The 16687-nt window shown below is 44.5% G+C and overlaps 1 protein-coding gene across 1 annotated transcript in view; it reads left to right on the forward strand.

Moving 5' to 3' along the window:
• LOC108794296 (cytochrome P450 2D17-like) overlaps positions 1 to 16687 on the forward strand; it is a 52265-nt gene that overhangs the window by 32012 nt on the left and 3566 nt on the right. The window contains exon 7 of the mRNA XM_018565310.1: positions 782 to 969. Coding sequence (XP_018420812.1) covers positions 782 to 969 — 188 coding nt within the window. The remainder of the gene's footprint in view (positions 1 to 781; positions 970 to 16687) is intronic.

Below are 16687 nucleotides of genomic sequence, written 5' to 3' on the forward strand. Positions count from 1 at the left end.
TCCATCAATGTATCTAATATTCGTCACGATAATCTGTGTCTCTCCTTTATAACACTTTGGTGTACGTTTATAAAACTAGCGCAGGATAAAAACCTGGTCTTGTGCATCACTAAAATACTCGAGTTTATTTATTGTTTACCCCATAGCATAGTATACAACTATTTAAAATATAAACTTCAGCAAAAAATGCATGCTGCTCGAAAATAAACAAAGCTCAAACAAGTTTTCAGGCTCTACTAGTTCAATATTGGTTACACTTTTTTCTACTATTGTAGGTACTGTAGCTAATGCTAAGGAGGAATCTAATAAATCACGTTTATTCCTTTGAGCTGATTAAGCACCATTACACCTCTTTTATATTTTACAGCTGACAACCAGTACCAGTGTAAACTAGAAAGGAAATAATTAAAATGAGAAACAATAAAGTGTACAGGAAAGTCTGATGTGTAAACCTGGGTAAATGTAAAATTGCGCTCAGCATTTTTATAGCTGTATAGCTGGGTAGCTGTACTTACTCATGGCTGTTAGTTTCAAGAAACAGAGACTAGAGATAATTACTTTAATAGATGAATGTCATCATCATACTTACAGCTATTAAAACTCCATATAAAAGATTTCAATGTAAAAGGTACAATAAGAACAATAGCATACACTGTATGATGCTATGTAATCCAAACGTAACAGCTATTATACATTCTAAATTAGGCAGCAGTGAGATTGGTATCATTCTGTGAGGCTGGTGTAATATACAGTATATTTAGTGATGTACATTTTTGTTTAGAGAAAATCCATGAAGAAATTGATGAAATGATTGGAAGAGAGAGAAAACCAGCAATGGCAGATATCCTGGAAATGCCATATACTAATGCTGTGATCCATGAAATACAGCGCTGCAGTGATATTGCTCCCTTAGCTTTACCTCACATGACCTACAGAGACATGGAGATTCGTGGATGTTTCATACCAAAGGTAATATTTAATATATATATACACGGGTACAGATCTTTACCGAATCACCATTTTGAAATTTTCTATTTCCATATCCAGAGTTACCCTCTTTCTGCAGGCAATCACAGTGCCCCATGTTATAACCTTTGGGAAACCAATGCAATTACCCTCGCTGGGGTTCATTAGCGTCTCTTGGCAACACATGCACATCCAGCCTACTGGCTTTGCATTTGCAGCACTGCTGCACCAGCCTTAGACCTCAGGCCACTGTCTGTTCCTACAGACAGTCTCAGTCTTGTGCTAACCTGCACACGTGGTTTTTTAAACCCGCAGCACCCTGCTGCACTGGACTCCACTCTGACTCCTGGGTGGAGTTTTCCTGTCTCCCAGGTGGAGCCTTGAACACTTCCCAACACCTTTATTTTAAAGGCTGTGCACACCTGTGCCATCAGCAGGCTCTAGACACTATCATAATATGGACTCAGAATTGGAGATTACACAGTGGCATTGCCACGCACTGCCACAATATGTTTGTGCAAACACTTGTTAATAATGTAGCTTTACCATAGCAAGGATCATGAATAGAGTTTGGTACTTGGCAGTTTTCTCTGCTTTAAGAAAATATATAATGTTTTCTGAGAGGGGGTGAATTCATGTTTCTAGCCAAAAATGCGTGAAAAGTGTGTGAAACATTAAAAAATTGCTCCAGTAGCAAACTGGTTAAGTTAGGATTTAAACTAATCCTAGACTAGGTGCTTTGTGAGCTGGTCAGTCAGTGACAGGAAATCCATTAGTATAGGATTTTTAGGCTGTCAATGTCTTTAACTATATGTATATACTGTATAGTGATTCATTGATGTGCCAATAAAAACTATTGGGACTTTTTCACATAAATTACTATTAGGGATGCACCGATACCAAGTGCAGTACTCGGTACAAGTACAAGTACATATTCAGATACTTTTCGAGCTCCAAGACTAGACTAGAGAACAATTCAAAAGTTAGGAGAAAGCTGTCAGCTGGGATTCCTGCATCTCTGTTTTAATGTATTGTTTTGGTTTTATAAATATAAATAAAGGGATGCACCAATACCATTTTTGCAAGTACAAGTACTGATACATTTTTGTTTATTGTCATGTGACAGTTTTTCTAAAACAATACAGAGTAATGATTTTAGGACAGTGGTGGAGTGCCAGAGCCAGGTCCCAGCTGCAACCACTGCAATCCTGGTAGTTCTCATGAAAATGCCAAGTATCGGCACTTGTACTCGAAAAGTATCGGTGCATCCCTAATTACTATGATAGTTTTCATAGAGGGTATATTAGAAATTGGTGTGGAATTACTATTAAACTGCACAATTAGTGAGTAGGATTTGGGGACTTTGGAATAGTATGTGTTGTTTCAATCCCCACTATTTTACTAAAGTCCTCCAATAATGTTGCTATGTCTTGTGATGAGTTTATTACCTTGCATATTTTGGTGTCATCAGCAAACACCGAAATTTAACTATTAATACCAACCTCAATTTTGGTAATAATGGGTTAAACAGTATTGGCCCTATGACAGAACCCTGGGGCACACCACTCATAACCGTAGACCATTTAGAAAATGTGCCATTTATCAATACTCCCTGTACACATTCCAGTACTCAGTTCTCTAGCCATGCACATACCATTTCCTCAATGCCCATATATCGCTGCACTTAGCAACGCACTGGACTCTAGACTGCAATATTTCATTGAACACAGGGTTAGAGAAATAGGTTATAATAGGGAACATTACAGTGTAATGTTCCTTATTATAATCCATTTCTCTAATTAAATTAAATCACGGCACACTGTGTGCAGACACCGGGCTTCCCCCCTCCCCCTCACTAAAGGTGCCCATACACCTGCTGATTATGATACGATAATCGCGGGTGATCCCGCGATCGTACGATAATCAGCAGGTGTATGGGCAGCGTGCGACCTCTTCTACTGTAAGGTTGCATGACTTTCGTCTTCCGAGAACGCTGGAAAACTTGGTGGCGTGCTCAGAAGACAAATGCTGCACGGGCCAGTGTGCGCAAGTGCAATCATCGCAAGCCATCCCCCAGCACTGCAATCATCACAAGTACGATCTGCCTGTCCAAGATGGGCAGATCGTACAAAATTTTAATCACCTTACAACCATTGCACAACGAAGTCGTGCGATGGTTGTAAGGTGTAAGGCCACCTTAACTCAGTTACTTACCTTACACACTGCAGTGCTGTGAAAGCCCAACACCATCCCAGCCACACTGTCTGAAGGGAGTGGGACATGTGACACAGTGGCGGCATGAGGAGAGGGGTGATCCGGCAGTGTGTCCTGTATACTGGTATATGTACGGTATATGGGCCCCCGCAGCACCCCCCTACGCGACGCAACTGAAAGTAGGGGAACACCCGTACACTGTCAGCCTCGGAGCCTCTGTTGTGCCCGGCCTGCTGTATGCCACCGTGGCGCAGGCCCAGCCTGTATTAGAGAGATCCTAAAAAAAAAGGAGGGTGAGAATAGAGATCAACTCAAAGTGCGGCTTGTAAAGAGGGTCGGAGAGTCAGAATATGGTACAAAATTGTATAGATTTATTGTTTAAAATCTCATTGGACACACTAAATGCACCAGCTTAAACCAACACCGGTTAAACATCTAAAAATTGGTTATTGCAACAACCCATTCACTCATAAAACACAAAAATACACTCTTAGGATGAGCTGATCAGCATGATAAATGGTACCGGATTGATCTCAAAATATTTGAGATAACAACATTTGAGTAATAGTAATAAATTCTAAATGATTCAAGGAATATATATCTCTCTTAGCCCCTTAGACTTAATTAGGTTCTGTTTAAATCTGTCCAAGAGATCCGGGGCTATTATGTAGACTGAGGCTGGTGATATAATCAGTCCAATGTTACATGTGTAACTTTTACTTTTTCAAGTTATAGAAAACTTGATTGTAGATAAATTATTACAGCATTTGAGACTTTAGAGAGATCATTGCATTAGAGAGATCCTGCCCACAGCCCAGTCGGCCCCTGTCAGTGTGCCCCCCCCAGCCTTGGGCCCTGGGGCAGCCACAGCGGCTGCACCGCCGGTAGGTCCGCCCCTAAGAGGTACATAGCAAAATATATAAACTTCGAAAATAAATCAACGCAGTGAGAATATAGGGACTAGGTTCAAATTTGCCATGGTGTAAAACATAATGAAAACAGAGAAGACAGAGCAAAGAGGGCTAAAAAAGCATCCCGATAAATAGAGATTTACGAAGATACTTAAATAGTAATAAGTCCCACAGGAAGCTCATTTGAAGTGAAAGCAACCATGAAATAGTATGCCATACCGATAGGAAATGACTACTACAGTATATAACGTTCACTGCATACTGAGCTCGGGTTGTAAAGGAACATACAAAGATGATTTTGTAATTTCCTAAGGTCAGGGGCGTAGATAAGGAGCGGGATGTTCAAACCACCCCCGCGAGTGTCCTGGTCCCATAATTGCATAAAGCAGAGTTATGTTACCCAGGGCAGTAGAGTGTATAATGATTATATGTAATGCCTGCAGTGGTGACGTGCTCCTGTCTGTGGAGTGGGTGGGAGGAGCTGAGGAGTGTAATGTGAGCACAGTAAAATGGGGATCAGCTTCAGTTCCTATCCAAGGCACTAGTAATTCCCAAATAATAATGATAGCAACAGTGAGGAGATGGCTGACTGATTTTGTGTGGGTGCACTGTGCTATCTATATCTTACAACAAGGTGGACTTGTTAAATGGAGTACTCACTGCTTTATACACTGTGACAAGAGGGCAAATGTAAGGGTCAGATGTTGGTTCACCTAAAATTATTTTAGTTTTTGTTTTAGGTGGACACTGAGAGGCAGGTATTTGCTGTAAAGTATTTGTACCCTGTTGTGCTTCAGAACTATGCACAATCTGTCACCATTGCTTCACTTTACTTAGCATAATTGTTCCTAAATTACCTGCAAGTTTTGTATCTAGAAATGCTGGTTAATACATTTAGGGCTTATGTAAATAGATGAATTTATGATTTTGTCGTGTCATGAAGCACACATAAAATGCAGGTCACCAGATGCCCATTTACTTTAATGGTGCAGTGTGGATGACAGTCCTGAGGGTGTATATGACCTGTTTTGTGTTGCTTTCTTTGGATCCAGCAGGTTCTTTTGGGATGTGTTTGCATTGCAAGCTAAGCAGATCAAACCCAGCCTTTCATGGAGCTTTGCATTGGAACACAGGTATTTAAATGCAAAAGGCAGTGATTGACAACAATACCGCTTGTGCCGCCCCAATAGGGCATAGAATATGTTATTAGCATTGTTAAGATTTGTTCCCGGCTGCGCCTGTTTGTTCTCAGCTGCGCCTGCGCGTATTTGTTCCCGGCTGCGCCTGCGCGTGTTTGTTCTCCGCTGCACCTGCGCGTGTTTGTTCTCCGCTGTGCATGCGCAGAGCGGGAGTTTCGCTGACAGAGCCCCCCTCCGACGGGCAGCCTCCGGATGCCGACCCTGGTGGGACGTGCAGAAGCCCTTTGGAGGAATCGACGGACCAGGTCGGGAGCGTGGACATGAGCCGCAGGCTCCCAAGATCAGAGCAGGGAAACTGATAGGGGTACATGATCCGACAGCCCACCAGGCAGATAGGCAGCCCCGGCGACCATTCGGAGTAGTTCCCCGTTGCCAAAGACCATGTCAATTCGGGCCGAGGAGCCATGGGTGTGGGATAGATGAGAATACGCCCGCTGTCCAGGATTCTTCCACCTCCAGATCTCCTCCAATCCGGCCGTGTCCACCCACGAAAGAAGTTCCAATCCAGCCGGTCTGGCCACATTGGAGTCCAGAAAGCGTCCAGTATGTTGTTAAAATCACCTGCAATGAGGACCGGCAACGGAAGGAAGGCCGCTAATTTTTTAAATACAGTATAGAGGATCTGCACCTGGAATGGGGGTGGAACATATACATTAACCACAGCAACCTGTTGGGCATTAATGGTGAGGATTAAAATAGGAAACCTACCCCCAGGGTCAATGATGGTATGTAAGACAGAGCATGGAAGGGACCTGCTAACCAGAATCGATACACCCCTGGCATACACCGAGTAAGTGGCATGGTACGTTTTAGGAAGCCATGGGTGTCTCAATGACAAAACCTTGCTACCCGTCAGGTGAGTTTCTTGCAGGAGAATAATATGTGGGCGTTGCAGTTTCAGATAATTCAGAATCATAGAACGCTTGAACTTGTCATTGAGACCCCTCACATTCCATGACAGAATATCAATACGATCCCATATAGCAAAACAAATTGTACATGTGCGGCCCAGGATAGCTTAATGGACACCTTAGGCCTAGTATACATATCAAAGAGAACATCCTCCCCGCCGCCCAGAGCACGAAATTGGCACACCCTCCCCGTAACAAACAATCCCATAACCAACATTGAGAACTCACTTGCTTTCTAGTAGACGGAACAACAACAATACAATATCAACCCTCTAGAAGCTTAGACCCAAACTCCCAACCAATTGTCAGAGCACCCCCAGTTAGAAGTGTCCCAGTGTGGGGATAAAAAATACCCCAAAACTACCAAAAAGAAAAAAGGTGATGGGCTAAACTAAAAAACAGCCAGTTCCAAGTGTAGTGAAGAACTCGTTGCCTCCTTATGGAAGCTAGGACAACTGCATAAAGTGTATGGCAACTTCTGGGCCTTGATGAGGTGGCCATTAGAATGCTCGGGTGTTGCAGCAGCACTCCCCGGTCCCCACGTAATGGACTCCTGACATGTAGAAAAGCATATTGGGCTTACCGGACAGTCACAGAGGTAGGTGAGATGGGTGGACCGGGCAAGTGAGCCATACCAGAAAGAGCTCCTCTATCGTAACACATCCAACCAGTCTCCCGCCTGCGTCGGGGTGTCGAAGAAGTGAGCCTTGCCTGCATGTTGGATACGAAGTTTACTCGGATAGAACATGCCATACTGTATTCCCTTCTCCCGGAGCCTGCGTCTCACGTCCACGAACGACCTCCTGCGTTTCTGGATCTCTGCAGAAAAGTCAGGGAAGAACCGGAGTTGCGCATTCCCACAGCACAATTCAGGAGACTTACGAGCTGCAGCCAGGATCCTGTCTCGGCCTCTGTAATTCAGGAGACGGGCCAAGAAGGGACGCGGGTGGGCCCCCGGCAGGGCTCTGCCCGTGGGCATCCTGTGCGCCCGCTCCACCACAAACGTAGGAGGCAATGTGTCCATAGCCAGAACACGTTTGAACAGTTGTTCAGCAAACTGAACCGCATCTGTACCCTCCTCGCCCTCTGGGATTCCCACAATGCGCACATTATTCCGCCGCATGCGGTTTTCAGCATCATCCACTTTTGCAGCCAGCGCCCGCACGGTATGTTGCAAATCCGTAAGCGTGGCGGTATGTCCCTGCACTTCATCCTCCACATGCGACACCCTCGTCTCAGCAGTAGTGAGGCGCGTGTGGATTTTATCCAGCTCATGGTGGATTAGGATGCATTCCGCCTGCCAGATGTTCAATCTTGGCCGTAAGGGTAACCTGGCACCCCTCTATTGCTGCCAGGATCGCAGAGGTCCCCGCTCCTTCTGGGGATTGCGACCTCGTGTCCCCAGAGTTAGAGATCCGGGACGGCTCACCACTCACCCCCTCCACGCCGGCTCCCTCCATGTCCAGCAGCGGCATGAGAGGCCCAGGAACGAGCACAGGAGAATCCAAGATGGCGCCGGCCTTCCCCTTACCCGTGCCCTTCGCGTTCCGAGTGGATTTCCTCTGTGAAGCGGCACGTCTGCGGGACTTGGCGGACATAGATCTGCTCCCCGGAGAGTCCCACACAGGATAGAGGGTCAAGTGCTGCCAGGTAGAGCGGTAGGCAGGAGAAAAGCAGGATGTTACGAGCGGAGGCAACAGAGCTTCACGAGACACGTGCACTCAGGCTCACATTGCGACCACGCCCCCGACCAGTTAATTTTTATACGAAATTTTGTTGCAGCAGTGACATTAGAGAAAGAAAATTGTTTCATTTTTTTTACAGTCTGCAGAAGAGGAAAAAAAAAGCGTGAGCTTCCCCCCCACTTCATTCCAGACCCTTTAGGTCTGGTAGGAATGTTAGGAGGGACCCCCCAAGTTAAAACAAAAAAAAGTGTGTGGGGTTCCCCCCAAAATTTTAAAGGGGAACCCCAGCCCCCAAAAATGGGGGGGGGAAATGTGGGGTCCCCCCTAACATTCCTACCAGACCCTTGACTATTCCTTTAATTTAAAAAACAAAAAAGGCTCCATCGATGTAATGGCATGGCGCAGGGAGGGGCGCTCAGTTGCCAATTTGCCCCCCCCCCTTTCCTGTCCTGCCCTGCCTATGCTTAGGTCAAGGTTGGATAGGAATTTAAGTGGAACCCCATGTTTTTTGGGGGTGGGGTTCCCCCTTAAAACTCCTACCAGACCTAAAGGGCCTGGTATGACTTTTTTGGGGGAACCCTATGCACTTTTTTTATTTTTAACTTGGGGGTCCCTCCTAACATCCCCACCAGACCTAAAGGGTGTCAATTGGGGAAGAACCTCACCATTTTTTTATTTTCTTCTGCGGACTGTAATTTTAAAAAGTATTTGTATTTCTTTTGTCTAATGTCACTTTGTTGCAAAAAAAATTTGTTTGTAACAAAAATTCGTACATACTACATCTAACGAAAATAACGAAAATTTGTATTTCGTGCAAATCCTGTAACAAATTGACTTTCGATCCTGAATACCAAAAAAGCAAAATAACAAAAATTCCGAATGAAACGAAACAAATTTTTTGCCAGCGCACGTCTAATAAATACACTCTAATGCTACTTTTTTTTAGTAATAGCTTTCTGGTGTCTGTTCTGTTTAAAAAGTGGCCTAGTAAAAGTGGTTACACACTGTGCACTTTTTTTTTTATAAAGAAGAACTCCGGTTAAGTGCTAATTTTTGGTCAGGTGCTAAAGAAAAAAGTTATACTCACAGACCTTCAGAGCCGGTTCCCTGCTTTTGTGGTCACTGAAGTGTGTCTACTCCTTCACTGCACAGATGGAATGCTCTGGTGACCTCATGTCTACACACAGTGTATAGAGCATGATGACAGCAGAATCCTTAGGCTGCTGCAGCAGAGGGCGAGAGATGTTCCAGACACCGGTCTTAGAACAAACCAGCTCAGATGGTCTGGTGAGTATAACTTTTTTTTTAAGCACCTAGACACAAACGAGCACTTAACCCTTGCAGTGTGGGGGATAGCCCCACTGCAAGGGTTAATAAAAACTTTTCCTGGAGTTCTTCTTTAAAGTGACACTAAACTCAGGCGTTAAATCTTAAAAACGCATTAACGTACCATAACTATTAACAAAAATTTAACTTATTTGTGTATTACTTGGCTGTAGATCCTCAAATCATCTCTGAATTGGTGCTGACACTGTCCTTCCTTCTGGAGGGTGGCTACATTTCTTCCCCATGGTCCCTGTGTGTTGTAAAGTAGCCACCACACCCCCCTAACATTCCTACCAGACCCTTGACTATTCCTTTAATTTAAAAAACAAAAAAGGCTCCATCGATGTAATGGCATGGCGCAGGGAGGGGCGCTCAGTTGCCAATTTGCCCCCCCCCCTTTCCTGTCCTGCCCTGCCTATGCTTAGGTCAAGGTTGGATAGGAATTTAAGTGGAACCCCATGTTTTTTGGGGGTGGGGTTCCCCCTTAAAACTCCTACCAGACCTAAAGGGCCTGGTATGACTTTTTTGGGGGAACCCTATGCACTTTTTTTATTTTTAACTTGGGGGTCCCTCCTAACATCCCCACCAGACCTAAAGGGTGTCAATTGGGGAAGAACCTCACCATTTTTTTATTTTCTTCTGCGGACTGTAATTTTAAAAAGTATTTGTATTTCTTTTGTCTAATGTCACTTTGTTGCAAAAAAAATTTGTTTGTAACAAAAATTCGTACATACTACATCTAACGAAAATAACGAAAATTTGTATTTCGTGCAAATCCTGTAACAAATTGACTTTCGATCCTGAATACCAAAAAAGCAAAATAACAAAAATTCCGAATGAAACGAAACAAATTTTTTGCCAGCGCACGTCTAATAAATACACTCTAATGCTACTTTTTTTTAGTAATAGCTTTCTGGTGTCTGTTCTGTTTAAAAAGTGGCCTAGTAAAAGTGGTTACACACTGTGCACTTTTTTTTTTATAAAGAAGAACTCCGGTTAAGTGCTAATTTTTGGTCAGGTGCTAAAGAAAAAAGTTATACTCACAGACCTTCAGAGCCGGTTCCCTGCTTTTGTGGTCACTGAAGTGTGTCTACTCCTTCACTGCACAGATGGAATGCTCTGGTGACCTCATGTCTACACACAGTGTATAGAGCATGATGACAGCAGAATCCTTAGGCTGCTGCAGCAGAGGGCGAGAGATGTTCCAGACACCGGTCTTAGAACAAACCAGCTCAGATGGTCTGGTGAGTATAACTTTTTTTTTAAGCACCTAGACACAAACGAGCACTTAACCCTTGCAGTGTGGGGGATAGCCCCACTGCAAGGGTTAATAAAAACTTTTCCTGGAGTTCTTCTTTAAAGTGACACTAAACTCAGGCGTTAAATCTTAAAAACGCATTAACGTACCATAACTATTAACAAAAATTTAACTTATTTGTGTATTACTTGGCTGTAGATCCTCAAATCATCTCTGAATTGGTGCTGACACTGTCCTTCCTTCTGGAGGGTGGCTACATTTCTTCCCCATGGTCCCTGTGTGTTGTAAAGTAGCCACCACTCTAAGCTCATTTGATAAACATTTGTGCAACTGCCACGGGACTGACAAAATCAGTAGCACTATCTTTTTATTCTTCCAGTCCTGTGGTTTCAGAAAATATATGGTTCGGTGGGCCTTTTACAAACTCTGAAAGCGCCAGTTGAAAAAAAAAAAAAGGTAAAAACATTGCAAACATGGTCTGGCAAACTGAGGTTAAAATGGAGCGCAGGTTTTGGCAGCGAAAGGGTTAAATGCTGTACATGTAGTCATTTCAATATTTTGTGTTTTTTTTTCAGTATAAAAAAATACTAGGAATGCACTGACACAGATACTAGTATCGGTACCGATACCGAGTATTTGAGCGAGTACTTGTACTCGCCCAAATTCTCAGGTACTTACTCCAATACAGGAAATCTTCCTCTGACCAGCAGTGCTGCGAGGGAATGTGGAGCCGTCTTCTTGGCTAATCAGGAAGCTGGGCGGCAGGTAATGAGCTGATTTGCTGAGAAGTCGGCTTCCCCCTAATCAACATTGAGCAGGTCAAACAGCATGGAGTCGGCTTCCTGGCTAATCAGGCTCCATGATCCCGGAAGTACAGATATCGGTATCGGCGAGTACTGAAAGATTAATATCCGTACTCATACTTGATACCAAAAAGCAGGTATCGGTGCATCCCTACTAAATACACTCTGTGTAATCAATGTTGATTTTTTTTTAACTAAAAGCTGGCTGGTGCCTGTCCTGTTCAAAAATGTTTAAATACTGTGGCACATACTCACTACAATAGTTTAGGGCCTGGTGGAGTTGCAGTCATGACCCTCTGCTCACAAAATGTCAGTTAGGTACCTGTCACTGTGGCACACCACGGGCCATAAGCTTGGGGAAGGGGGCTGTCTCCCCCACTTGAATGGGGTTGTAAAGTCAGCAGTTTGAGGATAATAGCAGCCACACATATTGTTAGGATTGGTGTTTTTCCCATGTTGACCCTGAACTTGCATGAAAAGGTGGATCCCCTACCCACTAAATGGTACGTTTTAAACTTAATTATTGCATTGGCACATGTCTCCCAGGGCATTGCCCAGCTCCTCATGCCCCTTGTTTGACAATTCCTTGAGTATTAGCTGCTGTGATGATTAGGGGACATTTTTTCTTTCACTCCACTGCTGAAGAGAAATTTACCCGGTCAAGAATGCTGCTGGAGATGGCAGGATGGGGTTACAAAACCGATGGCAAGGTCAAGCCTATGCTTGGATCTACTTAACATGGACCCATATGTTGGAACTGATAAAATTGATATCTATGGTATAGCTTTGATGTGAAGGTATTCACTGTCTTCTGAAAGAACAGCCAGCATGTGTCTGTGAAGGTTCTCATTAATCCAGGTCCTGGTATATCTGTAAAAAATAAGTCAAGGCAACTGGACTTGCTGTATTTTTCTTGAAGATGTTTCACTGGTCATCCAACCAGCTTTCTAAATTCAGAATGACTTGTACAAAAAATTTGTATTTGCAAAATTGGAGTCTAGGAGGTGTTATTAACCTGCCCAGAGAGAGGTGTTAAAACAGCATTGTATGTGGCAGATGTTTTTTAAAAACCCTTCTGAGTTTCTCATACACCCCAGCTACATATGGGATGACCAAATGTTTCCGTTTGACCACCAACATGTGGTTTTGTGATAAGGCAGATGAGATCATTAAATAACAGTAGGACTCTTGGAGCAGTGACACTGAAGGATGAAGATATGTCTGAGGGTCATTATCCCCTGGAAGAATCCAGACTCCCTTTTGGTAGTTACTGTCCACACCTGTTTAGCAATGCAGCATGCATGCTAGTATGGGGACAGGGGCATATGATGGAACCTTCTTCCATCTGTATTCTATATATAGTCTATATTTCAAATAATTGGGCATATAGGGCTTGAGAAGGGGTTTAGAGAAAATGGGATTGTGGTTTTAAAATGTTTTTGTGCACTCTGCTGTGACATTTTATTACACTTTAACCTCTTGCCGTCCGCCCGTAGTAAAAAAACGGACGGACGGCACTGCAGCATCTGCGGGTTGCCGTCTCCAGACGGCAATTTTTTTCTGCTCGCGCGCGCCCCCTAGCGGGCACGCACGGGCAGAAAAGACCCGCTAAATGCACACACCCGTTACCGGGTGTTTCACATATAGGCGATCGGCGGGTCCATAGCCTTCCAACTGAAAAATGGCCTGGATGGGAAGGGGGTTTAACACCGCGGATGTCAACTGGTTAAACAATGCAGAGCGGGACTGTGTAGCACAGAAACTATACTATCAAACTGTTGTGCCACTGGCCAGTTTTTACAAAGTTGAGGGCTTAAGATTTATTTTTTAACATTACAGTTTCCAATGTATTTTAGATCTGTTGTGGCTGCTATTACCACTGCTCAATGCATGCAAAAAAAAATCAGGTGTTGCATCCAAAACTACCTAAAAAGGCAATTTTTTTCTAGTTATAATGAATCAAATTGGGGGTGCTGCTGCTGTAACAAAGCCAAAAAAAAGCAAAGTAAAAAATATATATCACATGAAAAATATATGATATAAGAATATTCTAAGGATTGGTGTTTTTCCCATGTTGACCTTGAAGTCGCATAAAAAGGTGGATCCTCTACCCACTAAAGGGTACATTTTAAACTTAATTATTGCATTGGCACATGTCTCGCAGGGCATTGCCCAGCTCCATGTGCCCATTGTTTGACAATTCCTTGGGTATTAAGCTCAGGGCCGCCGTCAGGGGGGTACGGCCGTTACTCATGTAAGGGGCCCGGGCAGCCTGGGGGGGCTGCCCGGGACCCTTACATGAGTATCGGCCCGACGGCACTACCAGGGTCCCGTGTGCGATCGGGCCCTGGTGTTCCGCCACTTGGGGGGCCAGAAAGGAGGAGAGCCAAGTCCAAACCCACTTAATCTATTATTGATCTAGTCCCCTCTCTCCCCGGATCGCCCGCTGAACTGACAGCAGAAGAGAGGGGACTTTTTTACCTTTTTCAGCTGCTGCGGAGGGATACAGAGAGCTTCGGCAGCCGACAATTAAGTCTTAGTGCCGGCCTGCACAGGATCGTTTCTGTGCTGCTGAGCATATCAATCCACCTCAGCGTGCATCCAAGAAGCTTGGGAGCTGAAGCAGTTAAGAGGAAAGTCTTGTTCAGGGGCGTTCAGTAGGGGGCCCCATCAAGTCAGCATGGGGGACTCAGAGCTGTGCAATTTGTTTCACCCAACGCCCAGGACATTCAGCAGGCCAGGTGATTTTCTTCACTGCATTGATACAAGCAGCAGGGTTAAAGTTTTGTTCGGTTTGTTTTTTCCCCCTCCTAAATGGAGTGGCGAGGAACGAAGTGGCAGGCAATTCTACTGGCAGCTCTCAGAGGACCCCCTTCCCCCCAGTCCCATCAACAGGGAGCTGGTTCCCTGTCCACCCCCTCCCTCAGAGGTAGCAGAGGCTGTCTTAACCCCTTCAACTCTGCTGTGTTATCAGCTGCTCTGCAGGACTTCAGCCACCCCATTCTTCAGCTGTAATGACCAAATACAGAGTGGGACCAGTGGGGTGCCTTTGAAATCCAGAGGTCATGGTAAGAGAACAATCTATTACCCACAAAGTTCCACAGACAAGAAAAAGTAAACCATTGCTGCTTTTCTGGAAAAAGCCATAGTAAGCCATTTTCTGGAAAAATGTCATAGTAGGCAATGCGAGGAATAGAGATGTAATTTTTTGGTGTATAAAGACCACTTCTCTAGAATAGCAGATCCTTCAGCATTCCACGTAAACTAAAACAGCAAAATAAACCTGCACTGCTTTTTACACGTATATGTCACCTGACAACTATGCAGGTAAGAGGACCAGGTCAGGTTTCTGGTCAATTAGAACAAAGAATGGAGAATTTGTACCTCAGAGCTAGTAAATCGGCTAGTAAAATGCAGATACTGAAATGTTTTAATAATTATTGGAATTTCTGCCCAGGCTGCAGTATTAACTGTTAAGAAAAACAGCCGGTCCGGAGCTCTCTAGATCTGAGCGGGCGTCTTTAGACGTCCGCTCAGACACGCCCCCTCGCGCGCGCCGTTTTTTAAAAATAGGCAGCGATGCCTGATACCATACAAGCGATCCGCCGGCTTTAGAGCCGGTGGATCACATGTATGGGGTGCCGATCGGTGCACCCCCCCTCCGCGGCCCCCCCATGCCGTTGTCCCGCTGATCCCAGGCTCCGCTGTGCCCGGTGCGAGCCCGGGATCAGCATGTCGGCTGTGTCACAGGGAATCAGAGGGAGCTCGGTACACGAGCTCCCTCCGGCCCCCTCTCCTCTGCAAGAATGCGGAAGTGTTGTATAATACATCACTTCCGCATTCTTGTGTCAATCTCCAGCTTCAGAAGCTGGAAAGAAGCTGATGGAGCAGATCTGTGCTTCATCAGCTTCTTTTGGGGGGTCCTAGGTGACATTAGGGGTCTTGGAGACCCCTGATGTCTCCATAAAGAGGACCTTGTATGTGATAGCAATAAAGTTTAGTTGAAAAAAAAAAAAGGAAAAAAAAATTTCAGTTCCCCCCCCCCCAAATTTAAAGTTACACATAAATAAGAATAAAAAAACAAAAAATTTGTTTAAAGTCCCCACCCATACATACACGCATGCAAACATGCGTCGGGGGCGCATACGTGCAAAAAAGACGATTGCGCCCATTACGCCGCACATGTTACATATCGCCGCGAACGTCCGAGTAAGAGCAATAAGTCTAGGGCCATCAATCACTGATAACACTAAACTGATGAGCCGTAAAAGCTTTTAAAGTGTCGCCTATGGCCAATTTTGGGTATGGTAGTTTTCTGCGATTTCGCGGGTGCGCGGAATTTTAAAGCTTGACATGTTTGGTGTCTATTTACCCGACCTGACCCGATATTTTATATTTTACAAAAAAACTGGTTAATAATAAATGTTTCCTAACATAATGTTAAAAAAAACTTTTTTTTTTCAAAATTTTCTGTAATTTTTCCTAATTATAGTAAAAAATAAAAACCCCAGTGGTGATTAAATATCACCAAAAGAAAGCTCTATCTGTCCCCAAAAAATGGTATAAAATTCATTTCAGTACAGCGTTGCATGACGGAATAAACGTTAGTCAAAGTACCGCAGCGCTGAACACTGAAAAATGGCCTGGCCAGAAAGGGGGTCTAAACACCTGGTCTTCAAGTGGTTAATCTACCCCAAGGATAATTTATTATTGCTGAGGGGAAGGGGGGTAATTTTTATTGCTGCCCGGTGTTTCTGTTTAATTAAAGTGACATTTAGGGCTCGTTCACACCATATGCAGTGCGTTCTGGCCACGTTCCGCAATGCAGGCAGTGCGTTCCGGCCAAAATCGGACCGGAACGCACTGCTTATGGTGTGAACTAACCCTAAGCCCTGCGTCCAGTAGACATGTGTGATTTTGTTTCGTAAAAATTAGTTTTTTCGGACGAAATTAGTTAGTGGTAGTCTGTACGAATTGTCATTGCAGCAAAGTGACATTTAAAAAAAAAATGAAATGAACGATACGAACATGAAACGGAAATGAACATTCGTCCACAAACGAAAATGCATACAGGCTACCGCTACTGCTGTGACTGGGGGGACATTAGAGTGTAAGCTCCTCTGTACAGAGACTGATGTGACTGTGGGGGGATATTAGAGTGTAAGCTGATGTGACTGGGGCTGCAACAACTAATTGACTAAGTCGATTAATTAGTTGACTTTTGATTAGTTGCCCCTGTCTCTCCCAGCTCTGAGCTCTCTCCCGCCGCTGCCTGCCAAGATGTTCACGTCATTGCAAGGAGACTGCAGTGTGGGGGAACGGCAGTAAAGTTCCTTGAAGAGTGCTTGAGTGCTTGAAAAATGTGCAGGTAACACTACCTGCATCTGCCCCACCCCCCCCCCCCCCCACCCTGG

The sequence above is a fragment of the Nanorana parkeri genome, unplaced genomic scaffold, assembly GCF_000935625.1.
Source record: "Nanorana parkeri isolate BGI_ZX_2015 unplaced genomic scaffold, ASM93562v1 scaffold832, whole genome shotgun sequence".
Lineage (NCBI taxonomy): Eukaryota > Metazoa > Chordata > Amphibia > Anura > Dicroglossidae > Nanorana > Nanorana parkeri.